This window comes from Dipodomys merriami, unplaced genomic scaffold (assembly GCF_024711535.1).
Source record: "Dipodomys merriami isolate MVZ:Mamm:240054 unplaced genomic scaffold, mDipMer1.0.p SCAF_1, whole genome shotgun sequence".
Lineage (NCBI taxonomy): Eukaryota > Metazoa > Chordata > Mammalia > Rodentia > Heteromyidae > Dipodomys > Dipodomys merriami.
In genome coordinates, this window is record NW_027202270.1 from 90,833,291 (window position 1) to 90,846,666 (window position 13,376).

Genomic DNA, 13,376 nt, shown 5'->3' on the forward strand with positions numbered 1-13,376 from the left:
CCCTAGCCACCAACCTCCCAGTACTTCCCACTGAGGTGAGACAAATGCTGAATATCACCGGAATCAAGCCACCCAAAATATGCTAGGGAAGAGAAAGTCTCCCACACATCCCGTCCCCAGGGTCCCCTACTCTCTCTTCTCTCTCTCTCTCTCTCTCTCTCTCTCTCTCTCTCTCTCTCTCTCTCTCTCTCTCTCTCTGTGTGTGTGTGTGTGTGTGTGTGTGTGTGTGTGTGTGTGTGTGTGTGTGTGTGCCCTCCAGCGCTCTGCTGTAATTGGATTCAGGCTGAAATAACCACGTCCCCACCAGGAAAGGAGGGCATTGGGGGCGGGGGTGGAGGAAAGGCTGCGGGGAGAAGGGAGGGACCAAAAGAAAGACGAGGGCTTCCAACCCAGTTCGCCGACTAAGCAGAAGAAAGATAAAAACGGGAAAGAGAAGCACAAACGGACATTTTCAAGAACAATCCCCTCTCCGGCCGACTGGGCTCCAGGACTTCAACTTTGCTACCTGCCCAGGACAAAGACGCGCCGCAGCAGCAGCGGGCGCGATCCCAGGGCTTGGGCCCCGCCACGGAGCCCCCCACGGCTCGGCTGGCCCGGCTGCCCGGACTTCTCAGACCATGTCTCCCGCCCCTCGGCCCTCCCGCTGCCTCCTGCTGCCCTTGCTCACTCTCGGCACGGCGCTCGCCTCTCTGGGCTCGGCCCAGAGTAGCAACTTCAGCCCCGAAGTAAGTGAGCTCTTCTGGCCCGCTGGGGACGCGATCCCAGGGGTCTCCAATGGGACCGACACCTCCTCGCGGATGAGGACTCTGGGGGTCTCTGCGGCTCCGGCCTGCAGGATCCCCTCCCTTTCTTTTCCCTTCTCATCCTCAAACTTCCAAGTTGATCCAACTTTTTGCCTGCCTCCCACCAACCCCCACTCTGCCACTGACTCCTTCCTGTTCCTTCCTTTTCTCAGAAGAACTGTTCAGCCCCTGCCCCCAGGGCTCGGGGCTTCGCTCCTCAGCTAGTTGGGCTCTCCATCTAAGACATTTGGACCGCGCTCGCTCAAACCCTGCGTGTCCCGGTCCCTTGTCATGCGCGACTTTGTTGTTTGTGAACTTCGCTGCGCCCTCGCGCTCCCCGCGAGTGGAGCCAGCGCGCCCTCCGCGGACGATCTGCGGCCAGGTGCGGCCGCCCGCAGACCGCCCAGCGCCCCGGCCTGGCCGAGATGACCCTCGGCCCCCGCCCGGAGCCCGGCGTGGGGAGACGGCGCTGGCGCGCTGGCAGCCGCTCCTTGTGCACAAAGCTCTTCTTGTGAACCGGGGGCGCAGCCCAGCCTCTGCCTCCCCTTCCCCACCCCTGCCGGCGCCTTCAGGCCCTTTTTGTTGTAGTTAATTGTTTTTCTGCGGTAATTGCACGCAGACTGGGGGCGTCGCTCCGGGAGTGGGGAGAAGGCCGGACCAGGCACCCTCGCGCGTCCTCTTGCCTCCCCCCACTCCTGTCCCTAGCCGCTCCCAGACCGTTGCCCACCGGGCCCTAGAAGAAGCCGCGTGGGAGTGATCGGAGGAAGTTTTTCCTCTCTCACTCTTTTATTTTAGGGTGAAGGTGGGAGACTGACTTAATCGCCTTCTTATTTTGGGCCATTCCAACCCACTCAGCCCGGCAAGGGCCTGGGTGCGGTCGGGAGGGGCTGAGAAAGGCCCAGGATTGGGGAGGGGGGGGGGAATGGGATCTGGATTTGGCTGTGTCTGCCCTGGTCCCAGTCCTGGTCCCACCCCCAGAAAAAAACCTCTCCAGAAAGAACACACTCTCTGTGTCCTTAAAGGGATCTGGGGCTGAAGGGGAAAGGATGGTCCTTGGAATGGAATTGTGGTGTTCCCAGACCCCTCCCCCAGGGGCTGGAGACTAAGATCAGGGAAAAAGGCACCCCTTTACCAGGCCTGGAATCTCAACCTGAGCCAGAAAAAAAGTTCCTAACAAAAGGATCCTAGGAATTGGGGGGGGAGGGGGCGGCACTGCCCACTGCCAACTTCACTGCCCTGCCTTTTCCCCTCCCATGCCCCACTAGGCCCTGTGGGGATGGGCGGCAGCCCTTGGCCCAGCTGTAAGTGGGTCATGGATGTCCCAGTGCCAGAACCACCATTTGCTTCTGGGCCGTAGAAGGGTGGGAAGCAAAGAGAGGGAGGGGCAGGCTCAAGAGGCTAGAAGCCAGGGCCTACTTGAGAGCAGAAGATCCCCCAGGCTCTCCAGGACACCTGAGATGAGAAGTGTTCCTTCTATTTTCTCCAGGGGAGTGCCTGACTTTTCTCATTCATCGGGGCTTTGCTGCATTCTGTGGCTCATAGTTGCTCCTTCTCCAGGCCAATCTAAAGGAAAAGCTGGTATGGCCTTAGGCCTTAGGCATCTGTGTCCCTTCCACCAGGCCTCTACAGCCCTGAATTAGCTCCAGCTGAGCCCTCTCCTGCCCTCTGCCTGTTGGGCATCTGCCCTTCCCCCCACCCAGCCGCAGACAGAAGAGTCCTCTCTTCTGTGGTTCAGACCTCATAGTTTCTGTGGTTCTTGCTTTGCTCAGAGCCTTCCCTGTAAGACAGAAGAAAGAATCTTGTCCAGGAAAAGGATGGTGACACTTCTTTTCCAGGCCTATGGCTCACTTGAATCAAGGGAAGTCCCTTTCTGGCTAAGCCTCCATGTTCCTCTATAGAATACAGAACAGGAATTGTGTGCGTGATTAGTTCAACTTGCTTACCTCCTGAGCAACTCACAGGAGAGGAACTGCGCCCATGGAGGCAACTCTCCCCTCTTCACTGCCCTCCCTTCTATCATCCTGCCTTGGGAGCATTCATCTTAGCTTGGCTTAAGAGGGTTGAGGTTTCTGACTTCATTCCTCTTGACTTCCACTCCCATCCTCCAAGTCCTAAAGCAGCTGCGCTCCCAGCAGGGATCAGAAGCCCGGGGTGTGTCTGTCCTGCAGGTGAGGCTAGGGGCAAAGAGAGTTTCCTACATAGTTGGGCACAGGCCACAGCAGGCCTTGTCAGGACACTGGCTGTGGCATCAGCCAGCACAGGTCAGGGCAAGCCTGCAGCTCAGGAAGAACACCTCTACAGTTGGAGCATACTGCTTGGCTCCCCTTTTTATTTTATTTTTTGTCGGTTGTGGGGCTTGAACTCTGGGCTTAAGTGCTTTCCCTGCACTCTTCAGCTCAAAGCAAGCACTCTATCACTTGAGCCACAACACCACTTCTGGTTTTCTAGTAGTTTATTGGAGATAAGAGTCTCACCGACTTTCCTGCCCGGGCTGCCTTTGAACCATGATCCTCATATCTCAGCCTCCTGAGTAGCTAGGATTACAGGCATGAGCCACCGGCCCCCGGCTTGGGCTCCCCTCCTGTATACACCAGGTTTGTGGAGACCAAACCTTGTTGACTAGGAAAAGACTGGGCTGTTTACAGCTCAGGTCCTAATTCCCATCAGTCTCAGGGGAATACTTCCCGGAACTGTGTTGCAATTCTTCCCCATGTGGGCACAGGTCCCCAGTCAGCTGCTCTTGAATCACCCCCAGACCCTGCGCAAGAGTATTGTTCCATCATTAGTGCCTGGGCCTAGGAGGGAAGGGCTGTATGGAAATAGATGCATGCTATGAATAGAGGATGCAACACACAACAGCAGCCTATTTCCCTCTCTCCTCAAAGTCCCTGCCCTTTACAACCTGCAGCGCATTCTAGACTCCTTTTTTTTTTTTCGGGGGGGGGGGGGGGTCCCGTCGTGGGACTTCAACTCTGGGTCTGGGCGCTGTCCCTCGGCTCTTCAGCTCAAGGCTAGCACTCTACCACTTGAGCCACAGCACCACTTCTGGCTTTTTTTTTCTGCTTATGTGGTGCTGAGGAATTGAACCCATAGTCCATGCATGCAAGGCAAGCACTCTACCACTGAGCCACCTTCCCAGCCCTCTAGACTCATTAAAAACAGCTGGAGCAGGGACCAGAGCTAGCTCTCTTGGTCATATCTCCCCATTAAAGAACCTAAACATTGGGCTGGGAAGGTGGCTCAGTGGTAGAGCACTTTCCTTGCATGCCTGAGGCCCTGGGTTTGATTCCTCAGCACCACATTAGCAAAAAGAAAAAAGCCAGAAGTGGCGCTGTGGCTCAAGTGGTAGAGCGCTAGCCTTGAGCTGAAGAGCTGAGGGACAGCGCCCAGGCCCAGAGTTCAGGCCCCATGACCGGACCCAAAAAAAAAAAAAAAAAAAAAGAATCTAAACATCTTCATTTTCCATATATCAATTGAACTAATTTTACTTTCAAGAATTAGGAAAACACTCCATCCATTGTTCTTGCAAGAAAGGCTGACCATTTCCTTTGGATACCTTCACAGAGTGTGTACCTCTTAGTCAAACACTAAAAACCCAACTTTAAGACAATTTTCCAGCCTTTATAATTGGACAATTCACAACATACCTGAAGTGAAATATACTCACCAAGTCTCTACCACCTCCTGCATCTCCCACTAAACTGAGAATCTTGAATAGATTTTTATGTCCCAGCCGTAGGTCAGATAGTGTGTTGGGCCAACTGCCAGTGGCTCATGCCTATTATTTTTAGCTACTAAAAAGGCTGAGATCTGAGGATCTTGGTTTGGGGGAAAAAAAAAAAAAAGATAGTGTTTGGATGGGGATAATGGCTGTTGCAGACTTCTAAGGCCTCAGATTCTCTGCTTTTGTCAGCAGCCAGTGTCAACTCCACCTCTTTTTTTTTTTTTTTTTTTTGTGCTGGTCCTGACACTTGAACTTGGGCCTAGAGGTTTTCCCTCAGCTCTTTTTGTTCATGGCTAGTGCTCTACCACTTAAGCCACAGCTATATTTCCAACTTTTTGGTAGTTAGCTGGTGATAAGAATCTCATGGACTTGCCTGCCGGGGCTGGCTTTGGCCTGCAATCCTCAGATCTCAGCCTCCCGAGAAGCTAGGATTACAGATGTGAGCCACTGGTGCTCAGCTCTCACCCCTTTTAGGTCCTTTTTCCTAAACAAACAATCTCAGCTCTGAGGGTCCTAGAGGTGTGGCACCTCTGTTCTAGGACAGCCTCGACTCAGGTCCAAAAGCAGAGCCCCTCCGCCTGACACCACCTCTCATCGTGGGCCCAACCCATTACCAGATGGGACTTGCCACATTTGCAGGAACACTGACAAATATTGGAAGGAATCACAGCTCTGATATAACATCCTGGAACTCTTTGTTAAGCCACCAGCCTTCAGATTTTCAAGAAGGGTACAGCAGTCTGTAGTCTGTGTGGGCTCACGGGCAGCCCCCAAAGAGACAAGCCATTCTGGAGTCTAGGCCAGCAGTCAGTCTGGGAATCCCTCCATACCTGCTGCTAGAGTAAGTCTGGGAATCTAATGCTTTCCTCACAAAGCCATGGGCAGATGTCAGGTACTGTGGGGGCTGGTGGGAATGTTCTAAGCCATACTCTTCTTCCTGACAGGCCTGGCTACAGCAGTATGGCTACCTGCCTCCTGGGGACCTACGTACTCACACACAGCGCTCACCCCAGTCATTCTCAGCTGCCATTGCTGCCATGCAGAAGTTCTATGGTTTGCAAGTGACAGGCAAGGCTGATTCAGACACCCTGAAGTAAGTGCTTGGCCCTGGCAGGAATCCTGCCCAGTACCCATGACAACACTGAACACCATAAATGTTACCACTTGAATGCCTGACTCCTTCCCCATACCCCTTCCTTATAAGCTGATCCAAACCCTAACCTCATAACCTTGGCCTTTCCCCACATTGACATCTACAGCCTCACCCAACACTGATGCTGGGGCCAGAGGCCAGGATCCAGGGCCTTCTGTAGAACCCCACCCTCTCCCTTTGGAGATCTTTCTCTTTCCTATTCTGTACTGACCCCGTCCTCCTACCCAGGGCCATGAAGCGTCCCCGCTGTGGAGTTCCAGATAAGTTTGGGGCTGAGATCAAGGCCAATGTACGAAGGAAGCGCTATGCCATCCAGGGCCTCAAATGGCAGCATAATGAGATCACTTTCTGGTAAGTTCAACAGGCCTATGACTTTTCTCACTTTAGGGAGAAAAGTCAGTTGTGTTATGCAGAGACTCAGACCTCCTGAACTTGTCCCCTTCCTTCCTGGGAAGCATCCTGGACATTGGGAGGAAAATGGCTGTAATCCTTGAAAGAGGTGGCAGCCATCAGTAGATGTGCCCAGTGCCAGAGAGTCAAAGCTCAAAGATCCCCTATACTGTCAGTTCTTGGTGCTGAAGTATCATACATGAGGCAGCAAGAAGACTGGATCTGGCAAAGATGGCTGGACAGTTCAGAGTAGAAGAGCAGAGGGAAAGAGAATCTTACCCCCGTTATACTAACACACCTCATCTTTTCCCCTAATGCCTGTACCTCAGCATACAGAATTACACCCCCAAGGTGGGAGAATATGCCACATTTGAGGCCATCCGCAAGGCATTCCGTGTGTGGGAGAGTGCCACACCCCTGCGCTTCCGTGAAATACCCTATGCCTACATCCGAGAGGGCCATGAAAAACAGGCGGACATCATGATCTTGTTTGCCGAGGGTTTCCATGGTGACAGCACACCTTTTGATGGTGAGGGTGGCTTCCTGGCCCATGCCTATTTCCCAGGCCCCAACATTGGAGGAGACACTCACTTTGACTCTGCTGAACCTTGGACTGTCCGGAATGAAGATCTAAATGGTGAGTGAAGCAGCCCTGGGTCCAACTCTGGGAGAGTTGGAAGTTGTTTGGGAAGAAGAGTTCCTCCTCTTTCCAGAATCCTTAAGTTCTACCAACTGAGGAGGCATATACCTATAATCCTAGCATTTAGGGCCTTGGACAGATCTCAAGTTCAAGGCCAGCCTGGCTATGGAGACCACCATAGACTACCTGGATTTAGGCCAACCTACATAGGGAACCTTGTCTCCATATAAAGGAAATTCTAAGCTCTAGAAAGGGACTGATATGTAGCTCAGTAGCAAAACACTTGCCTAGCAAGTGCAACACCCTGGGTTCGATCCCTGAGCTACAGAAAAAGAAGATAACAAAAACAAACAAACAACCAAAGAAAGAAACCCACCTAAGTGTTAGAAAGGACCACAATGACCTCCTAGTGTAACTTCTAACAAAAGCAAGAATCTGATTTTTTTTTTTTTTTTGGTCAGTCCTGGGGCTTGAATTTAGAGCCTAGGCACTGTCCCTGAGCTTCTTTTGCTCAAAGCTAGTACTCTACCACTTGAGCCACAGAGCCACTTCCGGCTTTTTCTGTCCTTTTTTTTTTGCCGGTCGTGGGGCCTGAACTCTGGGCCTGGGCGCTGTCCCTCAGCTCTTTAGCTCAAGGCTAGAACTCTACCACTTGAGCCAGAGCGCCACTTCCAGCTTTTTCAGCTTATATGGTGCTGAGGAATCAAACCAAGGACTTCACGCATGCAAGGCAAACACTCTACCACTGAGCCACCTTCCCAGCTTTTTCTGTTTATATGGTACTAAGGAATCAAACCTAGGACTTCATGCATGCTAGGCAAGCACTCTACCAATAAGCCATATTTCCTAGCCCAAGAATCTGATTTTAACTATTTAAGTCTAGTCCCGTCTCACTCCTTGGATGAAGTCTTTGACTTCACTTTTCCAGGCAAACATCATGTCTAGCTCCTGGAAAAAAGCCGGCTCCCGGAGGGTCTTTGCTTCTACATCCCATGTCTGCTGCAATTGTGATGCTACCCTCAGCATCGCACTCCCATTCCGGCCAGAGGAGGTTACTGACTGGCTGTGTGCCTCACATATCAAATAGGAAATTGACCCTACAGATTTGGTAGCTTGGGTGGGAAACAGACTGACAGTGTGGAAACAGAAACCTCCTGTGAGGATGAAAGAGCCTGAGAGAAGGCACTCAGACTGCCATCTCACCATCCTCAATCCTCCAGGGAACGACCTCTTCTTGGTGGCTGTGCACGAGCTGGGCCATGCATTGGGCCTAGAGCATTCCAATGATCCCTCAGCCATTATGGCACCCTTTTACCAGTGGATGGATACAGAGAACTTTGTGTTGCCTGATGATGATCGGCGAGGCATCCAGCAGCTTTATGGTAAGTAATCCATACCCACACCTGCTTGCTTGTCCCTCCTGGTCCTTCTGGTCTGTGCATGTTCCTTCTCTCATGTGCTACAGGTCAGGTCTCTCTCTCTCTCTCTCTCTCTCTCTCTCTCTCTCTCTCTCTCTCTCTCTCTCTTTCCCCCCTCTCACTTTCTCTCTCTCTCTCTCTCTCTCTCTCTCTCTCTCTCTCTCTCTCTCTCTCTCTCTCTCTCTCTCTCTCTCTATTTCACTCTGCCTCTAAACTGATTGCTTCCTCCTCCCCAAAGGCCTATTCATACCTTGAGAGCTACCTGCCCATCTGTCTGTTATTCTATCTATACTCTCTCCAAGTCTGAAGTTTCCCCCTCTATTGTCTCCCCCAGGGAGTGAGTCAGGATCACCTACCAAGATACCCTCTCAACCCAGGACTACCTCCTGGCCCTCTGTCCCTGATAAGCCCAAAAACCCCACCTATGGGCCCAACATCTGTGATGGGAACTTTGATACTGTTGCCATGCTTCGAGGGGAGATGTTTGTTTTCAAGGTGAGAGGAAGAAGTGCCCTGGTGTGGGGGATGGGCAAAAGGACTCCCTGCAGGGAGGCAACTGAAGGACTACAAATTAAAATCAAGAGACAGGGGCTGGGAAGGTGGCTCCGTGGTAGAGCACTTGCCTTGCATGCATGAGGCCCTGGGTTCGATTCCTCAGCACCACATAAGCAAAAAGAAAAAAAAGCCGGAAGTGGCGCTGTGGCTCAAGTGGTAGAGCACTAGCCTTGAGCTGAAGAGCTGAGGGACAGCGCCCAGGCCTAGAGTTCAGGCCCCACGACTGGACCCAAAAAATAATAATAATAATAAAATAAAATCAAGGGACAAAGGGCAACAGGGGAATAACAGAAGAGGACTAGGCCACAAGTCATAATGTGCTCTTCGTACCTTACCTGGCTTCCAGGAGCGTTGGTTCTGGAGGGTGAGGAATAACCAAGTGATGGATGGATACCCAATGCCCATTGGCCAGTTCTGGAGGGGCCTGCCTCCATCCATCAATACTGCCTATGAGAGGAAGGATGGCAAGTTTGTCTTCTTCAAAGGTAACTAGGCATTCCTCTTTAGTCTTTGGGAGTTGGGAGTGTCTCTTTGGAGGAACTGATTCTAGTTAATTCCCAATAACCTCAGAGCCAGTTTCAACTCCGATTTTGCCTTTCGGTCTTTGCCAGGAGATAAGCATTGGGTGTTTGATGAGGCCTCGCTAGAACCTGGCTACCCTAAGCACATTAAGGAGTTGGGCCGAGGACTGCCTACTGACAAGATTGATGCTGCTCTCTTCTGGATGCCCAATGGAAAGACCTACTTCTTCCGAGGAAACAAGTAAGACCTCAAGCCCTTACCCCAGGCCTCTAACCTCAAAAGCTACTGTCATTCCACCCTCATATTCTCTCACCCAGCCTCGTGCCTATGACTCATGCCTGTAAAGCTAGACACTCAGGAGGCTGAGATCTGAGAATCAACGTTCAAAGTCAGGCTAGACAGAAAAGTCTGTGCAACTCTAAGCTCCAACTAACCACCAAAAACCCAATGGCTTGAGTAGTACACAGCCTTGAATGAAAAAGCTATGGAACAATGTCCATGCCCAAATTTAAGTCCTGGTGCTGGCACACAAAAAAAATTCCTTGCCTAATGCTGGTGGCTCACACCTATAATCCTAGCTACTCAGGTAGCTAGCTGAGATCAGAAGATCTGCTTCCAAGCCAGCCCAGACAGGAAAGCCTGTGGGACTCTTATCTCTAATCACCTAAAACAAAAACAAAAACACTTGAAGTGGAGCTATGGCTCAAAGTGGTAGATGTTAGCCTTGAGCACCTAAAAAGCTCAGGACAGCACCCAGGTCCTGAGTTCAAACCAAAAAAGAAAATTCCTTCTTCCTAAATTCTGGAGCAAGGACCACTCTCCGGTCAACATGTTTCCCTGGAGAAGGGGTGGGCTGAACCCTCATTGTTGCCTAGCAATGAACAGCCTCCACTGGGTGCTGCATGAGTGGGACGTGACCGGGTCACTATTTCAAACCTGGTCATTTGATGCCGCCTGCCCCCAGCACTGTGCCTCCACCCCAGCAGCCAGGCACTGTCATTAAGGGCTGCTGGTGGCTCCTTGTAGCCTGGATCCTCCCTTCCACCTCCTCCTTCTACCACTTTCAGCTGAAAGCTCTCATTACTCAAAATCCCTGTCCCCCACAGCTACCCTTTGCTCACTGGTGCACTCTGTCTTGCATCCTGCTACCCTCTGAGATCATGCCTAGTGGCTAGTCACTATCTTCATTCTCCATTCCCCCAGGTACTACCGTTTCAATGAAGAGTTCAGAGCAGTGGACAGCGAGTACCCCAAAAACATCAAAGTCTGGGAAGGAATCCCTGAGTCTCCCAGAGGGTCATTCATGGGCAGTGATGAAGGTGAGTACTACGACAAAAAAAAAAAAAAGCTGAGAGGAGTTTAGGAATAAGGAGTTCAGGAAGAGCAGAAAGAGAGCAGCAGCATGTGGAAGGCAGTTGATAGTGATAATCATGGAGTGCTGTTAGGTGCCAGTGGCTCACACCTGTAATCCTAACTGTTCAGGAAGCTAAGATTTGAGGATCGAGGTTTAAAGCTAGCTGGGGAAAGAAAGTCCATGATTGGGCTGGGAAGGTGGCTCAGTGGTAGAGTGCTTACTTGGCATGCATGAGGCCCTGGGTTCAATTCCTCACCACCACATAAACAGAAAAATCCAGAAGTGGCGCTGTGACTCAAGTGGTAGAGCGCTAGCCTTGAGCTGAAGAGCTGAGGGACAGCACCCAGGCCCAGAGTTCAAGCCCCATGACCAACGGAAAAAAAAAAAAAAAGTCCATGAAACTCTTATTTCCAATTAACCATCAAAAAGCCAGAAGTGGAGCTGTGGCTCAATTAGAGTGGAAGCTGAGATCTGAGGTTGTGGTTAGAAGTCAGACTGGGCAGAAAAGTCCATAAAACTCGTCTCCAATAAACCACTCAGAAAATTTGGAAGCAGTGATGTGGTTCAAATGGTAGAACACTAGCCTTGAGCAAAAGAAGCTCAGGGACAGTGCCCAGACCCTGAGTTCAAGCTCCCGTACCACCACCAGGAAAAAAAAAAATTAGTGACATGCTTACCAGGTAAAGACACTGACCTACCTAATTACTTTCATGAATCCCCACTCTTCCGATCTTTCCATAATTGATCCCATTTTACAGTAGAGAAAACATACTCAGAAAGACTGAAATGAGCTTAGCTGAATGGCACACTAACCAATCATCCTTCTGCTCTTCTTTTTGGGATTTTTCCGGCCCCCATCTCTTCCACCCCTTATCCTCCTTACCATCGTCCAGTCTTCACTTACTTCTACAAGGGAAACAAATACTGGAAGTTCAATAACCAGAAGCTGAAGGTAGAGCCAGGCTACCCCAAGTCAGCCCTTCGGGATTGGATGGGCTGCCCATCAGGGGGCCGGCCAGATGAGGCTGCAGAGGAGACAGAAGAGGCAGAGGTGATCATCATCGAGGTGGATGAGGAAGGCAGCGGGGCTGTGAATGCAGCTGCCATTGTTCTGCCTGTGCTGTTGCTACTCTTGGTGCTGGCAGTGGGCCTTGCTGTCTTCTTCTTCCGACGCCATGGGACCCCCAAGCGACTGCTCTACTGCCAGCGTTCCCTGCTGGACAAGGTCTGACCCCCACCGCTGGCTCACCCACTGCTACCTTGAGGACTTTGCTTGTGAAGGCAGTAGCAGCAGGTGGTAGTGGGTGGGCTGTTCCCACTCATCCTGAGCCCCTTCCCTCCAGCCTCCCTTCTGTATTCCCTGTCTGGCCTTTCCCACCCCTCACTCCTGACATCACTTCTTCCCTAGGCCTTCCCTGAGGACTCAGTTGGGGTCCCTTCCAGCCTCAGGGGAGCCTTGTAGCTTGGTATGTGTTCAGCCTCTTTGTGAATGTCATGGGGGTTCTACGCTTGAAGGCAGGACCCTCAGACCTCACTGGCAAAGGTCAAATGGGGTCATCTGCTCCTTTTCCATCCCTGGACATACCTTAAACCTCTGAACTCTGACCTCAGGAGGCTCTGGGGACTCCAGTCCAGGAAGCCTCAGGTGTCCTCAATTGGCAGTCTCCAGCCATTCTTTGGCTGATTGGAATCAGATCTTCTTGTGGGGAGGGTGAAGGTCCCTGAGAACGTGAGGGGGTGAGGATTGCTCCATCACCTTAAGACCTTGGCAGGTAAATTCAAAGAGGTGTTTGGTGGCTTGCTCAGTCAAGATCCACAAAGAGCTCTCTCTGTCTTTCCTTCCCAGGAAAACTTCCAAAGCAAGTGCCTTAGCCATTAAGGACTAAACTGGGGCTGAAGGAGTCTCTGGCAGCCCTAACCCCTCTCGAATGTTAGCCTTGGGTGGGAATCTCAAGATTGGAAGAGCTGAGGAGTGTAGCCTAAGGTAGAGTGGGACCAAAGAGAGATGCTTGTGTCTAGAGCCCCAGAGATGGGCCTGGAGAGCCTTGTTCAAATGCAGGCACCTGGGGCTGGGACCCAAGGGCAGAGTAACCAAAGGAGACAGGAAGTGAAGTGTGGCAGCAGTGTATGGTTAGGGGCTGGGCAGGCCACAAGGGCACTACCAGGTGGATTGTGGTACCCAGGGGAGGGTACATTTTGTTGGAGCTCTCAGGACAGGAGACTCGGGACCTTACTGAGAGAAGTAACGTATTTGTGGGACCAGAGAAGGCCTCAGAGACCTGGAAATGCTCAGTCAGTCTCACTACCCCAGTGAGGGGCAGGTGCCTGGCTATGTCTTGATGAGGTGGTCCCTTTCCTAGGTACCCACATGCCTCAGCCCATCTTACCCGTGGTGTACTGTCCTCCTCCTTCCCACCCAGCCCATCCATCTGAAGTCTCCTTCGGCCACCAAAGGTGGTCATGGTACTGGGGACTTAAGAGTGAGAGACCCTGTGGAGGGAGTGAGAGAAGAGGGATGTCAGGGGGGGAGGGCATGGGGGAGGGGAAATGGGATGAACGGTGCTGGCAGTTCAGCTAAATTTGTTTTGTTTGTTGTTTTTTTTGTTTAATGTATATTTTTATTATAATTATTATATATGAACTCCATTCAAATTGTTCCTTTTTGTTAATGAGGGGGAGGGGTGGGGGTGGGGGGCAGAGGCATCTGACCCCAGGAACCTGCGGGGCGGGGCTGGGTCAGTGCCCTCTAAGGACATTTTTGACCTTGTTCAACCTTTCCACAAAGAATAAACTGTTTCACGATCTATGTTTGGTTGTAATTCTGTGTCGGAGTACCAG

General features: G+C 51.6%; 1 protein-coding gene across 1 annotated transcript; it reads left to right on the forward strand.

Annotated features, from left to right (window-relative positions):
* The first annotated feature begins 338 nt into the window (after positions 1–338).
* Positions 339–13,332, forward strand: Mmp14 (matrix metallopeptidase 14). Its single transcript, XM_070024950.1, has 10 exons — positions 339–725; positions 5,451–5,599; positions 5,888–6,010; positions 6,379–6,686; positions 7,910–8,071; positions 8,442–8,602; positions 9,009–9,147; positions 9,274–9,424; positions 10,388–10,503; positions 11,432–13,332. The coding sequence occupies exons 1-10, from the start codon at positions 618–620 to the stop codon at positions 11,767–11,769; spliced, it is 1,755 nt and encodes a 584-aa protein (XP_069881051.1). The 5' UTR covers positions 339–617; the 3' UTR covers positions 11,770–13,332.
* The last annotated feature ends 44 nt before the right edge of the window (positions 13,333–13,376 follow it).

What these genes read in the sequence shown, in the direction of transcription:
- Mmp14 (XM_070024950.1), top strand. Translation starts at nt 618, where the DNA reads ATGTCTCCCGCCCCTCGGCCCTCCCGCTGCCTCCTGCTGCCCTTGCTC. An exon ending in GCTGATTCAGACACCCTGAA is followed by an intron (nt 5,600 to 5,887) that starts GTAAGTGCTTGG and finishes CCTCCTACCCAG; the next exon opens with GGCCATGAAGCGTCCCCGCT. An exon ending in TACTTCTTCCGAGGAAACAA is followed by an intron (nt 9,425 to 10,387) that starts GTAAGACCTCAA and finishes CCATTCCCCCAG; the next exon opens with GTACTACCGTTTCAATGAAG.